Source organism: Protopterus annectens, chromosome 9.part0 (assembly GCF_019279795.1).
Source record: "Protopterus annectens isolate FY-2018-M chromosome 9.part0, PAN1.0, whole genome shotgun sequence".
NCBI classification, from domain to species: Eukaryota; Metazoa; Chordata; order Ceratodontiformes; family Protopteridae; genus Protopterus; species Protopterus annectens.
In genome coordinates, this window is record NC_056743.1 from 1388397965 (window position 1) to 1388416046 (window position 18082).

Sequence of the window (18082 nt, forward strand, 5' to 3'; positions counted from 1 at the left end):
GTGGCAGCATGTGTTAATGTTTTGATTCTTTCCTTTTTGGGGCCAGATGGTACTGGGTTCAAATCCTCGTCTCTTCTTGTTTATTTGTTATTTATTTATTTATTTTTGCCATGTTTATGTGCTGTGCTGTGCTGCTCAGCGCAAACACAGAAAAGAGAGGAAAATGAATGTCAGGTTTGGCTATTTTTATCTGGTGTGTGCAAAGTGCAGCTATGCACAAACTGGAGCCCAGGAGCAGACAGGACCCAGACAGCCAAACATAAAAACTGGATGCATTTAATTAATACTATTGGACATCATACAAACCTGCTAAATGATGCTGCATGACTGTTAACAGCGAGACCTTAAGAATGAATAGTAAAATAGGCAATATTAAGTAATTAATCCTGTGGCATCAAATGTAAGTGTAGCGTTAGAGTGCAGATGGTCCTGGTTCTAGTACAGGGTGTGCAACCTTTGTTTTACTGTTGTGACATTTTAGTTTATAGCAATGAACTGCAACATAGTTAGGTGCTTTCTTAACCTCATTGTGGCAAAAGGTTGAAGTGCAGAACAGCCTTACACATGGTCCTGCATTTAAATACAGCATACCCCATTCACTTATACTGGTGTTGTATTTCCCATTATAGTCACTGTCACTTATAACATTTGACACAAAGCAGCTAATATTAATTATATGCATGAGGGCTGAATATTGTGTCAGTTATTTCTTTCTTTATTTATCTATGCATTATCACATTTATTATCAAATGTATGACTGTCCAGGAGTCAAAGATTTTTGTTAGACTCCTAGTGAAACACCACAGTGCCAGGTTGCTACAGGGGGACTATTCCAGGTCCAAGTATATGTCAGAGGCTTGGGATAGTTTGGCCCTGGCTTTGGCCAGTGCCACTAGTATCTCCCACACTGGTGAACAATGCAGGCAGCACTAAAACGACCTCCGAAGGAGGAAGACGGTACCCTTGATGCTTGGATCAAGGAATTTAGGATGGAGGACATCCCACAGATGTGTAAGTATCAACTTACAGTGAATACTTGTAAGGCTTAAAAGATGAATATAGGCAAGATGGGCATTCCTAATGGTATTCTGTTCTGTTTTTTCCACAGCTGCCACAGAGAGGGAGTACAATGTTAGGACACATGGTGCTAGATTGGCGAGGATGAGGACAGTATGTGGTATATATGCAGTAGAAGAGTAGTGTTATTTTAGAATTAAAAGTTAAAGGTAGCTTCTTTTGGTATTTTATGCAGTTGTATCAAAATGAGCATGCATATCTCAACTGAAAAAGCAAGTATGCATGCATTAGTCCGTAGCACAAACAAAGATAACTTGTTTGGTATTTTATACAATTTTATCAGTTTGAACATGCATATTCCAGCTGTAAATGTAAGTATGTATGCATTAGTCTGTAGCACAAACCAAGAGTACAATATTAGACTTTAATCAGAAGTGGTGAGTTCAAATACCACACTTCCCAGCTATACAGTAACTGTTAGTTCTTCAATTATGTGCAACTTAAATGTTTAAAGTAAAAGCTCTATACCAGTGGCACACATGCCCTGCTGTAAACTGTAATCTGGATAATTGGAACACTCATATATGAAATATATGCACATGTAATGGAGTACTTGTTGCAATCTTTAGTATAGTGTGTATCTGTTAGGAGCTGGTAGTCCTAAGGTAAGAAGTTATCTGTTGGGGATGGTAGTCTTAAAAGTAAAGGTTAAGATAATTGAGTCAAATATTTGTATTAATGCATTGTATGTTACATATCTCATCTCTTTCTTCCTCCCACTCCAACCCTTATCCTCTTTTTGTTTGTTTTGCTTTTATTTTATTTTATGTGTTGTCAAAGTGCGTCTATGTCATCCACGTGTACCACATCACAAATTCTCCATAGCACAGCAGGGTAGGCATGCCCCACAGTTTCCACCTGCCCCCACTCCACTGGCCTTGGCACCACTGCCCAGCATGTCTGGTATCTGACCTGTCAGCATCACCTCTGCTACCCCTGCACTATTTTCCCACACAGGTAGTTCTGCACCAGAGGATAGGCCAGTAGTTCTCTCCAGGAGCAGTGGTAGGAGTGGTGAGTTTATCACCCAAGCTGAACTGCCAGGGATGGTGTGTGGGGTTGTATACCACACTGTTGATGCATGCCTATGTCAGATGGAGGAGCTGCTCTCCTTCATTTTACATAGGACAGGGGGTGGAAAAGGAGACATTGAGCACTCCTTCCAGTGGTGGAGTGAGGTTACAATGATGACAGTCCTGTGGGTGAGGACTCAATTCTCACTGTCAACCAGCTTGATGTCCATGGTTCCTGGATGATCCTACCCTCATCCCATCCATAGTGTCCACCAACCTCTTGTCTTGTCTGTCTGCAATTTCTTCCTCACCTATCTGGCTTACCAGACCCAGCCATACCTACTTCTCTTTCCCTACATTCCTCTCTCTAGGTGAAAAAATAGGCACCTGTCCCATTACAAAAAAAAAAAAAAAAAAAAAAAACAGCCCATACATAGCTCTCCATTTCGCACATGTCTTCTTGCCACACTTGATTCAGTCCAATTGGCTATACAACATGATAGTGTTGTGGCCACCCCTCTCTCTGGAAGTGACAGTCCAAATCCAGTTAATATTCTGCACATATTATCAGTTTTTACTGTTGAAGAAATGGATAGCTATGTTTTTTTCCTACCACCCCCCTGCACATTCTTGTAATGCTTTCCATTTGTTCTTCCCACTGCTTACTCCCCATTTCACCACTGTCCTATCTTCCGCATTTCTTTTCTTTACTGCATTATTGCATGATGGCACGCATTGTGCACCAATGAGCAACAACAGTAAAACCAAAGTACTTAAAAGTGTTAGATTCAGTTGCATTCAAACCCAGTACCATCCGGCCCCAAAAAGGAACATATCACTGTCTGAACATATGCTGCTACAAAGTCACTTAAGTAACAGATGTATTCCAGAGATTCAATACTGTCAGACCTTAGCATCCCCATTTCACCACTGTCCTGTCTTCCCCATTTCTTTTCTTTAATGCATTAATGAGTGAAGGTGCACATTGCACACCAACATGCACCAACGGTGATGCAAGAGTAGTTAAAACTATTAGATATGGCTGTATTCAAACCCAGTACCATCTGACCCCAAAAAGGAACGTATCACTGCATTAACACCTGCTGCCACAGAGTGTGTTAAGTAGCAGTTGTATTCCAGAGACTCAGTACTAACTGTCATATTTTAGCAATGTAGCCATTGGAAGAGTTACATGACATTCCCTTATGCACTAGTCATTCTTAAGGTCTCCCTTTTGCCTGTCGTGCAATGCCGCCCAAACAAGATAAGCACAGCCAAAGCTTGCATTCATTCCTCCTTTGCCCATGATTGTGCTAAGTGGCACATCTCGTAAACAATTGCCAAAAAAATAATAACATATTAATAAAAAACTGACAGAGAAGACACATTTCGCACATAAATGAAGAGGAGGTTGGATGTTAATGAAACAAAACCTGTGAATTGTGTGCTGCTTACTTGCAATTCCAGCTTTGACAGATGTACAAGTAACACTTTGTAAGTCTAACCTGACACACCCACCTATTGTAAGCTTTCACAGTTTCCATCCATACAGTGAGGGGAGTGCCTGCATGATGTTTACATATGCGACACAGAGACGAGGATTTGGGATTCAGTAATTCTAATGAGTTCAGACCTCATTTGCATGTTCAGCAAGCTGGCAGACCCGAATGTACATAAGAAGGCAACTGTGTAGCTAGGGAAACTGAAGGGGAGCTGAATTGTTTATGTTTTGAACATAGAGGAGTATTGCATTTTACATGATATGCCTTCATTTTGTCAGCTACATATTGCATATGCTGACATGGTGTTCATAATTACTTTGATTAGCACACACTTTTACATTTTTATCTGTCTGCATTACTTACAAGTACACTGTTCGTTTGGGGGGTAGGGGAGAAAAGCTACATTTGTGTTATTGCTCAAAAAAAGATTTATTGGTATTATTACTCACCTTTTGTTGCATCCATCCTACTGTCACATGTTAAGGTCAGTTCTGTACAAATCTCACACATTTTAATTTTTATTCTGTCCGTGTAGACTCTTTTCTGTAATTGTGTACCAAAAGTTTTGGAATTCAAAGGAAACACCAGCATTGGGTCTACACAGTTGCTTTATAGCTTCCTGAATAGCTCCAGTGTGTTTCCTTGGTTGATTAACATGTAATTTAACGACTTATGCAGTAATTAGCATGCCACAGTGCTTACGTTGTTTGCGCAAGGGTGCGCGCTGCTGCACAGTACTTACTGAATTTAAAAGTTTCTGCGCTCATGTGCGGATTGCGTTGTGATGCACACTCAGTGGATAACTACCATGTAGGCTTTATTGACTCCCACTGGCTACTTATTTAGTGGTTGTTGAACAATGTAATGAACATACTCCTGAATTCAATGCATTTATCACAAACCATTCCTTGTTATTTTAAAAATGCAATCTCTCCACTTATTTACATTTATGTTTAAACAAATTCTTAATAAATAAAATTAAATAATATACTTGGATCCAGTACATTACATTGACTTAAATAGATATTTCCAGTCTATACTAGCATTATGATTTCTCTGGGTTACCGTTTTCAGTCAAAGAATAATTTTTCTTTTGATATCTCAATGCAAAATGCTGCTCATATTTCCAAAATCCTTGCTGTGTCTGAAGATTACCATTCAACTCTTTATGTCTATACTAGTACCTACAGATCCCATTTACAGCTAAACAATGAAATGCCATTTTAAATATTGATATTAAGTCTGCAGGGTTTATACATTCATATATAAAACATGGTGAACTTCACAAGTATTTGAGTATTCTATGCATTACTTCTATTTACAAGCCATTTATTTTAAATTTAACAACATTTCTGTTATAAGTTCTTAAATATAGTATACCGTTCATTTGAATATGTTTGTTTTATTCATTTTATTTTACTTTACATTTGTTTACCAGGAAAGTCTGACTGGCAGGCTGCCCGTTTTCAGTGGAGGTCCAGGGAGAAAAGCGCCGTATTAACAGTACAAGATTATAAAAAAAATAGGTAGAATGATGTAGTAGGTATATAATATAAAGCTAATCTTAATAACTTATAAAATTATTGTCATGTGCAATCTGCAGTGGTTACAATTAGTGATAATTATATATAATAATATACTGTATACCAGATTATACAGAGGACTAAGATACATTCAAATACACAAGTGGCAGTGATAGCACTGTGATAAGAAAGAATAAGAACAGTATGACATAGGAAAGAATAAATTATAAGAAACAAAAGCTGAGTCACACCTGTATATGTTTATGTTGAGTAGCATAACTTAGTTGTCAAGTAAGGTAAGTCAACATGAGAAGTGTTTCCCCATATTAACTTTTAAGGCTGATGTATACTAATACAGGATTTGATTTTATGGGTAGTGAAATGTAGTGAGATAGTGTATATACTACAGTGATAAAATACACTATTATTCCACACATTTGTTAGTGTTAGCCTTATGTGAATAACATTTTAGGTATTCCAATCTGTGTAGGACATGTGTTGCAAGAAAATCTGTATATACTGTGTAAGTAGTTTAGCCCAGGTCAAAACAGGTGCATATCCATACTATATTGACTGTATCTCAAAAATATTAATCTGATGTGAAATGGATAATAAATAAGAAATAGAAATACACACATTATTATTTTGTTTTGTGAATTCATACGGAAAACTGGGAAAAATGCATATTTCCATAATGCCAAATTCATAAAGCAAATTCCCATAACATTAGAGAAAACAGCACAGCTATTTAATGAATTAAAACTTGCTCTGAGGATTGATAACTAAGGTACTACTAATAATAGATAGGGAAGTGCTCAGAGGCCATGACACCCCTGCACTGTGGTGAAAACTTTCAGTGGCTGGCGCATTTGGTCTGCTAATTTTTAGTGAAAATTTTACTTTATTTCATCCCCATAAGATGTCATATGTTTGGGAAAAAGATGCGTTCAGGAAAAGCAATCCCATTTTCATAGCTGATGCAGATTTCTTAATCTATATAAAATACCAGAGGAGATGATTTATTATAGGTGCATATGTAAGTACTAAACTTGCTGCCCTTGTGGGCCATTTTAAGCCTAGCCAGTTTTTCTTTTTGCCCTCAAAATAACCTGTCCCATTTGGTTATAGATTAGTCTTATCCATCTGATGGTTGATAATTATATATTAGCCATAATGAGAATAACTGGGATCATACTATAGATAATTTGAGGGGATGTATGCATGGGATAAAATATTTAGGAGCTGCTGCTGTCCATTAGTAGTACAGGGGGCAGTTCTGGGGTAAATTTTCTGTTTCTCATCCATAGATCTAAGTTATGCTTGAGTGTGTACAGGGATGAACATCGCTTTATGTTGATGCACACTCTGCTCCATAGCAGCTGTAAACTGTTCTGTTGATGTTGCAGAAGAGGTTTAGATCTCTAGACTGAGTATTTCTGATGCCATTTGGCTTGCTAATGTGTAGTAAATCCATTGGTAATGGGTCAGAAGGTGCCTTGTAGGCCAGACACAGGTCACCTCTTAGCAGTCTGTAGAATATTAAGTATAGTGACACGGTTTTGACAGTCCACACAGAACATGTTGTTTAGGCCTTGTGTATTTCTTAATAAGATATTTCTGTGGGTGTTCCAGGTTTTGCATGTGTCTGGACAAAAACATGTCAAAGGGAACATTATATTCACTGACTGGCCTAATGAAGGCTAACTGAAGGGGGCACAATGACATCTCTAGATTGAGACACAATCCCTTTGTTTATAGGATATGCAATATAGAAGGATTTTCTTACAACAATAGACATATTTTGATCAAACGGTAGGTCACTGTCCACATAAGTTCCAAAATCCCAAACAACTGGGTCAGCTCTTAAGGGCTTATTGTCAATGTTCTCGGTGGATTGCAAAATGATGCAGTAATGCATTTTTTTGGCATTTAGTATATGTTCATGAGTTTGGCATCAGTTACTTATTTAGGACAAACCTTCCTGTAGGATGGCTAATTCATTTGGGGATTTCTTTACTACTCCTAACTTGCAGTCACCTGCAAACTTAGTCAGCCAGAACCATTTGACATTGACTTTTACTTTAGAAAATGATATATGCCAAACAGGAGATGAAGTAGAAGAAAACCCTGAGGGACTCCACTGGTGATTAATCTCTTTGTGGGGGTAAATTACCCTATTTTAATTGCCCGTTAATCAAAATGAGATTAGATTTGTTATGAAAGACAGGAACGTAGGTCACACATTTGATTTGGTTTTGGTTATACAAAGAAGCTGGCAAATACTACTTACAGTTTTGAAATGCTCAATACGAACTAGCTCAGTTATTTTGAGACTAAATTAGGAAATGTGCCAAAATCAATAGCAGAAGAGTTTAAGGCAAACTCAGACAATTGTTTCTAAGGAGTTAATTGTATATCTGGATATTACTCAAGTAGAACAGTATAATGAATTAACAATTAGATGCTTTTGTAGCATTAATAAATAGGTGTTTACAAATCATGACAAGAAACGCTTAAGAAATCACTCTGCTGCTTCTGTTAAATCAGAGTACCGAGGTAATTCCAGAACTCTGATTAATAGAGACAGGAGGTAATATCAAAACAAGGAACACTCCAAAAAAAAAAACAAAAAACAAGTACAAAGATATGCTCTACTCAAACCAAATGAGTTGGTTTGCAATAAAGGAAACAGAAGAAACCTGGTGCCCTCAGTGCATGTATGACAGTAGACATAAGCAAATTATGTACATGCATAAACCATACTCTACAATCTAAACGTTGAAACATGTCAGTATGATGAAATGAAATACAGAATCCAGTATTTACAGGACCTGACAGTGATGTATTCTATAATGTATAACTAAAGTGAATTTATTATTCGTATAGTAGGCAGTGTTGATCACAAGGATCATGGATGTGAATGAATAAAATGAAGTAAAAATGCTGAAAAGAAGAAAAAGGAGCAGTCTTTGGTTCTGTAATGAAGCACCAGTGAAGGTATTGTTTGATAAGGAGCATCATGCCTAGACTAAACAACCTTCCTGCTGCTTATGTACTGATTAACAGTATAGGGTCGGTGCAAGCTGCTGACAATACTGAGCCTTTCTCATGCCACATTCATCTACAGGTTGGGGCTATAGACAGGGTACAAGTTATAGAAACAACTAACATCCAAAAAGATTGTTACATTTCATCTATATATTGAACACATTTATTGTTAATGAGCTTGACCTGAGCTGTTAGACATTATGATGGAGACAATGCTTCAGTGTAAGCATCTGTGCAGCTGTATCAGAAGCAAGGCAGAAAATAAACTTCTGTTCATTTGTTAACAATACAAGCCACCTAGGAACATGTGTGTGATTTAAGGAAGCAGCAGTATTTAGTTAAATGACATGCATGCTCAAAGTTGCATAGTCTGCAAGTGCACACTTAAAGAATTAAACTCAGGCCTGTAGGGTGAAGTTCATTAGCAGCTCACAGACTTAGGTCTTCTCAAATTTCCAGGCAGAGAATTGATGTTTTAATATAGCAGGCTGATAAGCTGTTCATAAACAAAGAAAATAAGAGATTCACAAATGGGAGTTTCCAAAAACTCACAGGCATACAAGCCTGAAGGTAGGATATATATTTACCTAGATGTTATACCTATGGCACAAAGGCAGGCATTTTTGTGTCCAGTACAAATCTGGGTTGCTAGGCTCATAACTGCAGCTTGGTTGAGTGAAAACTCTGGAAAAGCAGATTAAAGACTTTTAAGTTCCTTGAGATTGTGCCAGAATGTTACCTGCCATCAGTTGCATTGCTAATATCAGTGTAGTTATACAACTGACTGTGCATGATGTAGAATATCATCTTCTGTATCTCCGTCAGGTCTCAACAGAAAATAAGAACTGGGTTAATACGTGCTGCTGATTCAAATGTTGCAGTTTATCTTACCTGCTTATTTGTTTATCCCTGAGGGATGGTGGATATTTTAGTTTGTTATATCTCCATGGAGGCCAGACTTCTAGCTCAGAGACACAAACATGAAGGGTATACCCAGACAGAGAACAATACATGCATATGGGGTCTATATTATAACATCGAAGTTGCAAAACTTCGAATGTTATAATATCAAACCCACTACATCGAAGGCTGAAAATAGCAAAGCCATGGAATATTGAATTCTTACCATGGGCAAGATTTTGGTGGGTCATTCCATGGCTTTGCTATTTCCTCCACTGTGGTGCGATAGTTATGGACCTTAGGGTGAGGATGCAGATTAAGGTAAGTGGATAGGTAGAAATGTATGTATGGTTTAGTGTAGGGTTAGAAGTAGGGTTTTGTTAAGTTTATGTGTGTGTATTAATTAGTTTGCTTGTGTATAGTTTCTTACGATAAGTGTGCGATAGTTATGGACCATAGGGTTAGGGTGCGGGTTAAGGTTAGTGGATAGATAAGAATATATGTACGGTTTAGTGTAGGGTTAGAAGTAGGGTTTTGTTAAGTGTATGTGTGTGTATTATTTAACTTGTTTGTGTATAGCTCCTTAGGGTAAGTGTGTGATAGTTATGGACCTTAGGGTTAGGGTGCGAGTTAAGGTTAGTGGATAAGTAGGAATGTATGTACAGTTTAGTGTAGGGTTAGAAGTAGGGTTTTAAGTGTATGTGTGTGGATTATGTATTTTGGTGTGCTTATGTTATGTGTATATTTCTCGGAACAGAAAATTTTTTCCCTGGGAAAAAAATTCGCTATTCTGAGTGTTTGATGTTATCACATTTCAAAATTCCAAGTTCGAGTTTATGGTGTTCGATATTTTGGAATTTCGATTGTGATATAGACCCTGCATATGAACCTCATTAAAGACTGAGATGAAGGGTAAGCCAAAGACATTATAGGTGGTGTGGTGCACACTATACATAGCGTGGTGCTGCACTAGGACACATTAGCTTCTATTCACCTTGATGGGGAGACTGGGGAGATAATGGGACACAGATCTGAAGTCACGATATTACAGTATGGAATACTCCCATTCACCAAAAATAATCACTTTAACAAGCTAGGAAAACTATAACTGAATTTCATTTATGAGAAGTGTCACCAGGCTTGAGTCTTGAATCTAATGTTAAGCATATCTTGTAAAGAAAAGAAAACCTAAGCAAAAAGAATCTGGCTTCAGCATGATCATAACCATGTAAGTTCTCAGTTCTGAGCTGTTAATCAACCTGACATATTTTCTTCTTTGCCATAATTTTAGCAAGTTGTAAGTGAACTGCAAGATGAAGATTCAATGATAGGAACAGTTTGCAGCTTGCTGTTTGTTCAATAATTAGTGTCATATATATGTGTGGTCACATGTTCAGTTTGTTGATGTCTCTGTACAGATGGAATTGTTTTGTCATAGGTGCTGAATGCTATCTGCTAGTTTTTCTGACATTTATTCTGTCTTTTTTTTTCGCAGAGTTTGCGTGACTTGAAATGTAATATGTAAAGAGATCAGCTGTATTGAGTCAAAGCCTTAATTTTTGGGATGTGCAGGGAGTATAGTCCCAAAATTGTTGTTTTATACTTTACTGTGTTTCTTTTTCAATTATTTATACGGTTATGATAGTTAGATGTTTCATTAATAATATTTTGCATTTTGACTAGCATTGTTGCCTCCCAGTAAGATGCTGACCGGTTCGACTCTCAGCTAGAGTGTCTTCTGTGTGGAGACATGCATGAATGGGCATACCTTCGTTGAAGGTTGTGCGTTAGGGCTGGCAACTCAGCACGTAAAAATCAACTGCCAATCATTAGCAGAGTGGAGTTCTGCTGTGGTGACCCCTAACCGGGAAAAGCCGAAAGACACAACAACAACTAAGGAAGACACAGCATTTGAGCATTAAATATGACAAAGAAGAAAAGTATTCTTGCAACTATGAAAAGCTATTCCTTGTTTGGTTAGAGTAAAAAAAAACACACACAAGTAGTGGGAATACAAATGTCTGTATTTCAGAGCTTGTGTATAAGCATCTAGAAATAAAGAAATTAATGACTGGATCCACAATATTGGCCCATTTCCTACCCTTACAGGAAGTGTATAATCTCTTATCTACCGTTTGCTTCTTGATAAGGCTGTTTCTCTCATTAACCCCTATCTGCATTTGCTGCAGCCATTGAAAGTTTTGAAAGTTTTATTTCTGTGCATAACCTCTTCAGTGAGTAATTGTTCTTTGTCTTCATATTCAACATTACCTTATTCTTCAGGCTTTATTTCATCTACCTTCATTTATATGCATGTCTTCAAGGTTCAAATATGTTTTCCTCACGCTTTGGGGTTAGCGTTCAAAATAAAATATCAACGTTTCTGGGATAACACCCCGGAAAGTCTTAGCCCTCTTGGCACTTGCACAGAGGTCCCTTAATGTCCTCTTACTACACATTTACATTATAATGTGTATCATTTCTGTTTACGCCTGTCTTGTCACTACTCTATATACTCACTGAGGAGCATGTTTTGTAGCAAACTCACTGTTTGCCTATCTTTTAAACCTAGCTTTCCTGTAAAACTTTTCACCACTCATTTAGTCTTAGTGAGCAATGTATTCTAGCAACACCCAGTTCTTTTCCCTGTAATTTTGTTGTTGCTGAATTTTTTTCTCATTGAGCATTTTATTTTAGTAAAGGAAAAGAAGAAGAAATGAGAGAGAAATAGCCAGTAAAACTATATTGGTCTAACATATGCTTTCTTTTTGTTACAGAAATGTCCTGCTTCAAAAGCACAAATTAAAAATAGTAACACTGCTATCACTTTTGGACCTGTTTATTATTATTATGGTATGATATACTTTTATTTAATTTTAAAATTAGCAACTTTAAGATCCTTTAGTCTTTGTGAAAAAATGTACAAAACATATATCTCTCTGTTCAGTAAGGATGTAGCAAAGAAAAGCACTAATATCTGCATAAAGCCTGCATCTATTTTTTCCAGTAAAGATAAAGCAAAGATGTGAAACATGACAATGTACCAGAGTTTTGTAAAGTAGAACTGTTTCTCACACACACACACACACACACAGACACACACACACACACACACACACACACACACACACACACACACACACACACACACACACACACACACACACACACACTAGGAGAGCTATGAGCTTCCTGTTGAAAGGTCTGCTACATTATTTGTTTTTAGTACTTTTGTATTATCTCTGCACTATTACTTTGAAAGAAATTACTTGGATTCAAAATTTTGACCCAGAAAAGTACTTTTTTAAATAATACAGAAAGAGGTATGTCTCTTGAAAGATTGAACTAACTGAGCATTTCCAAGTATTTTCTTATTCTAAGTAAATGCTATTAAAAGTCAAGAGCTTGCAGATGACTACTTATTACTATGCATAAAGTAACTGCACAAAACTACTTATTGAGCTTCAAAACTGAACATGTAGTGAGTAAGTGAATGAGTGAATGAGTGATTAACTGAGTCTGTGTGTGTCTGTGCATATATGTTGCATTCTGTGATAGACCAGTGCTCTGTCCAGATTGAGCTTCAATGTGTGCCTTTTGGTTGCTGTGACAAAATGGGTTATTATAAAGTAAATAGATGGCTAGTGAATTATACCTGTTGGCACTTGTGTTTCAAAGAGACAAAAACTGCTTATCTTTAGTTGCCATAAGATAATAGTGAAGTTGACTCGTTTTAGGAGTGTGCAGTAATTGTGGCCTTGGCATGACAGACTGGTTAAAATGGTATAAGCATGTTATTATAAAAGTGTAAGCTACCCTACTTTTTTATACATGTATTTTGAGGGGTTGATGAATGAAGAGAATGAGAGGGAGAGAAGGTTGGATGATGTAGGGATAGTGAATCATGAAGTAAAATGGATTAGCAAGGAGGAAGTAAGGATAGCTATGAAGAGAATGAAGAATGGAAAGGCTGTTGGCCCAGATGACATACCTGTGGAAGCATGGAGGTGTTTAGGTGAAATGGCAGTGAGTTTTTTTAACCAGATTGTTTAATGAAATCTTGAAAGTGAGAGGATGCCTGAGGAATGGAGAAAAAGTGTTTTGGTACTGATTTTTAAGAATAAGGGTGATATGCAGAGCTGTAGTAACTACAGAGGGATTAAATTGATCAGTCACAGCATAAAGTTATGGGAAAGAGTAGTGGAAGCAAGGTTAAGAAGGGACGTGATGATTAGTGATCAGCAGTATCGTTTCATGCCGGGAAAGAGCACTACAGATGCGATCTTTGCTCTGAGAGTGTTGATGGAGAAGTACAGAGAATGTCAGAAGGAGTTGCATTGTGTTTTTGTAGACTTAAAGAAAGCATATGACAGGGTGCCTAGAGAGGAGTTGTGGTATTGTATGAAGAAGTCAGGAGTGTCAGAAAAGTATGTAAAGTGGTACAGGATATGTACAAGAGTAGTGTGACTGCGGTGACGTCTGCGGTGGGAGTGACAGATGTGTTTAAGGTGGAGGTGGGGTTACATCAAGGATCAGCTCTAAGCCCTTTCTTATTTCCAATGGTGATGGACAGGTTGACAGATGAGATCAGACAGGAGTCCTCGTGGACTATGATGTTTGCAGATGACATTGTGATTTGTAGTGAGAGTAGGGAACAGGTGGAGGAGACCCTGGAGAGATGGAGATATGCTCTAGAGAGAAGAGGAATGAAGGTCAGCAGGACTAAGACAGAATATATGTGTGTGAATGAGAGGGAGGACAGGGGAATGGTGAGGATGCAAGGAGTAGAGGTGGTGAAGGTGGATGAGTTTAAATACTTGTGGTCAATAGTTCAGAGTAACTGTGAGTGTGGAAGAGAGGTGAAGAAGAGAGTACAGGCAGGATGGAGTGAGTGTAGAAGAGTGTCAGGAGTGATTTGTGACAGACGAGTACCTGTAAGAAGGAAAAGGAAGGTCTACAAGAGGGTAGTGAGACCAGCTATGTTATATGGGTTGGAGACAGTGGCATTGATAAAAAGGCAGGAGTTTGAGCTGGATGTGGCAGAATTAAAGATGTTAAGATTTGCACTGGGTGTGACGAGGGTGGACAGGATTAGGAATAAGTATATTAGAGGGTCAGCCCAGGTTGGAAGGTTTGGAGACAAAGCCAGAGAGGCACGATTACGTTGGTTTGGACATGTGCTGAGGAGGGATGCTGAGTATATTGGAAAAAAGATGCTAAGGATGAAGCTACCAGGTAACAGGAAAAGAGGAAGGCCTAAGATAAGGTTTATGGATGTGGTGAGAGAGGACATGCAGGTGGTTGGTGTGACAGAACAAGATGCAGAGGACAGGAACTAATGGTAACAGGTGATCTGCTGTGGCGACCCCTAATGGGAACAGCCAAAAGAAGAAGAAGAAGATAAACAGGATGAAATTACTGGACACAACTCCATTTTCAAGTGTGCTGGGATCACTGCCTAGTTAAGTGACCTTCTCAGAGTTGCACAATAGGTAAGTGAAGAAAGGTATCTCAAACTCTTGTATCCTTCGATACAGGAAAGAGTTCATTAATAGCTTAAATGCTTAATGCTCTGTGCTAACAGACAAACAGACCAGTTGAAAAGCATAAACAATGGCATATAATAATAAAGATGATACAAGTAGTTGTCTGGGGTATGCTGCTCCAGAGAGGCTGATGGCCATTGTAGGAATGAAGTGCCACCACTGTGGTTGCATTAAACAGGGGGTTTGTGAGCATATCTTTTTATTTTATTTTAAGTAAATAAGCATATGGTTCTTTACTTAAATAAATAATTAAACAAACAAGCACCCACATTATCCCAGTTCAAAGCAGCCACTCCCGTGTCATTTAGGGTACATTGGTGCACTTGACCTATAAATTTGTTGGCATTCTTCTCAAGTAGAAAGCCCACAAGTGTTAAATGTTATTGGGTGGTTGTGGTGCAGTGGTTTAGCAGTGAGAGGTATGTATTTTTTATCATAAATGCACTGTTAGAAATTGAGTAGCTTTCTGTACTCTGACTTCATCAATAGGTTCCCTGCATAAATTTTCACAAGTTCTCCTGAAGATATCTTTTTGACACGTATAATAAATTTTCAAATGAAGTCGATTGGCAATTCTATTCCTGTCTTATGTCTGTAGCACAATAGTTAGTTTTAGTGTGAGTAACCAAGAATGCTTTTTATATTGTAATGACTGAGAATCCACCAGTGATTAACACTATCATTGTATATGTAGATTAACTTATATGAGTAAAGATCAGAATAGGGTAGGAGCTCTTATTCCAGCTATTCCAAGCCACATGTTACTTGAAACAAATCATGGGGCATATAAAAGAAACCCTTTTTTCAGCAGGCATGATGGATATTGCAAAGTTCCCTTCTTATGGAATTTTAAGTTAAAAAGGATGAAGAACTACTAGACAGCTGTTGAGTGATGTCATAAAGATATCAGGGTTATCAGAGGTCAATTGCTTCCATAAATGATGCCTTAGAGTTTACATGTATCCCACATTTAGAAGTTAGCAGTAACTGGATCTGTGTGCATTAGCATCTACATGTTTGCATTTTTTTCTGACGGAGTGCAGAATGTGCCAAATAGAATCCTGCATACCCCCACCCCCAGTGCTGCAACATTCTTGCTTCTTCCTGTCTGTCCCAAATATTCTTCACCAAATTGTCTTCTTCTTTCTTGCACATGAGCCTAAACCACCGTAATCTGTTCTCTTTGATCTTCTCTACAATTGGAGCTACTTTGGCTTCTGCTTCCTTATTTCGTCATCTGTCTCAGAGGATGCATCCTACCACCTGTCTCAGTCACTTCATTTTCATCACCCTTAGCTTCTTCATCTGCTCTGCCTTTACTGCCCAGGTTTCTGTACCTTACAGTAGGACTGGTCACACCACTGTCTTGTACACCTTACTTTTCATCTTCTTTGCATTCTTTTGTCATAGACTACACCTGATACTCTATGCCAATTGGCTGCAGTCTCTCTGATTCTAGCTTTGACTTCTTCATTCAGATGTCCCTTCTTCTCAACCACCCTTCCCAGATACTTGAAGCTGTTATTCTGTTTCCATTATCTTCCCTTCTATATCAATTCTCAGCTTTTTCTGATTTACACAATTTTCTGCTATTACCACTAATTTATCTGTACTCAGTTTCATCCCATGTATCTTCAGTTTTGCATTCCATTCCACTATTCTTTGCTGAAGTTCTTGCTCAGAGTCTGTCTGTGATGCCACTTCATTTGCATACAGCAAATTGAAGTTGAACCCAGATGCATGCCCACTCCCACTGGTAACCTCTCTCTGAGACCGAACACTATTCATACTTGAGTCATTGGGTCCTTGTACATAGCTTGCACTAATTCTACCAGTGTTTCTGGGACTTTGAACCACTGCAGATCTTTCCAAATCTGCTTTCTTGGGACCTTGTCCTATGCTTTCCTCCAAGTCTTGAAATGCCCAATTGGACTCTTTCCTAACCTTTAGCTTCTTCTCAACTATCTGTCTCACTGTAAACATTGGGTCATTTGTGCTGCATCCTGCCCTGAATCTGAACTGGTCATCTCCAAGCTTACATTCTACTACTCTGTGTATCCATTTATCAATCCTTGCATGCAGTGTGATAGGAGTCTAATACCACTGTATTGCCCACACTTATGAATGTCCCCTTTGTTCTTGCACACACTGGCATGAGTATGCTTATTCTGCAGTCATCTGGAATATGTCTTTCTTGCCACACTGCTATGAGTACCCTCAGGAGCCATTTCTCTCATCTCACCCAGCAACTTTATCATAGCTGCTCTGATCCCATCTGAGCCTGCTGCTTTCCCTGCTATTCTTACTTCTTCTTTGGTGGGCTCCTGTTCTTCTCTCATCATAGGTTGGGTCTGGGATAGATCTGTTTGCTAATATACTTCATCACCAGCATGAATAGCAGCTGTGTTGTACCCTGATGTGCACCCATTCTCACTGGGAACCCCTCAGTGATACCAAACACTGTTTGTACTTGAGTTGTTGGGTCCTTGTACATAGCCTATACTAATTCTATCAATGTTTCTGGGATTTTGAACTCCCACAGAACTGACATAATCCACTTTCTTTGGACTTTGTCATATGTTTTCTACACCTCAAGGAATGCCCATTTGGACTCATTCCTTGTCTCTAGTTTCTTCGCAACTATTTGTATCACTGCAAACAGTGGATCAGTTTTGATGCATCCAGATCTGAATCCAAACTGTTTAGCTCCCATCGTAGTTTCTACTACTCTGCGCATTTATTTGTCAATCACCCTCATCACAACTTTCATGCAGTGTGATAGGAGTTTGATGCCTCTATACTGCCCACAGTTGTGAATGTCTCCTTTGTTCTTGTACACTGGCACTAGTATGCTTATTCTCCAGTCATCTTGGATATGCCTTTTTCTCCATACTGATATGAGTACCCTCAGGAATAATTTCTCTCCTAATTTACCCAGCATCATTATTATATCTGCTGCAACTTCATCTGAGTCTGCTGCTTTCCTTGACTTCATTTTCCTTAGTGCTGCTCTTACTTCTTCTAAGGTGGGCTCCTCCTGTTCTTTCATTGTAGGCTGTGTCTGGGGCAGTACAGCTTCTGTTTGGTTTTATTCATTTAGAAGATGATGAAAGTACTCCTTCCCTCTACTTTTGATGTCCTGTGGACTGGTAAGCTGGTTGCTTCTGGCATTCCTTATGTAGGGCATCTGACTATCTTTTTTGTCTTTCTGTCTTTGCCTTGTAACATGATATATAGTTTCTTTGTGCCATCTATTGAGTCATTTTCCAGAAGCTGGTAGAATGCCTCTGAGACCATCTTCTTTGCTATTGCAACTTCTCTCTTAGCCTCTGTATTAGCCAAGCAGTCTTGTTTCTTAACCTGGTCCATCTTTTCTATCTCACACTTTTTACTGCACTTCTTCTTTCTTTTGATGACTTCCTGGATTTCTACATTCAGCCATCAGATTTCCTTATTTTGCTATCTGGCACAGC

At 38.4% G+C, this 18082-nt stretch overlaps 1 protein-coding gene across 1 annotated transcript in view; it reads left to right on the top strand.

Annotated features, from left to right (window-relative positions):
- Positions 1-18082, top strand: part of LOC122812083 (uromodulin-like) — a 763298-nt gene that overhangs the window by 536417 nt on the left and 208799 nt on the right. Inside the window, exon 11 of the mRNA XM_044084352.1 lies at positions 11841-11916. Within this exon, the coding sequence (XP_043940287.1) occupies positions 11841-11916 (76 nt within the window). The remainder of the gene's footprint in view (positions 1-11840; positions 11917-18082) is intronic.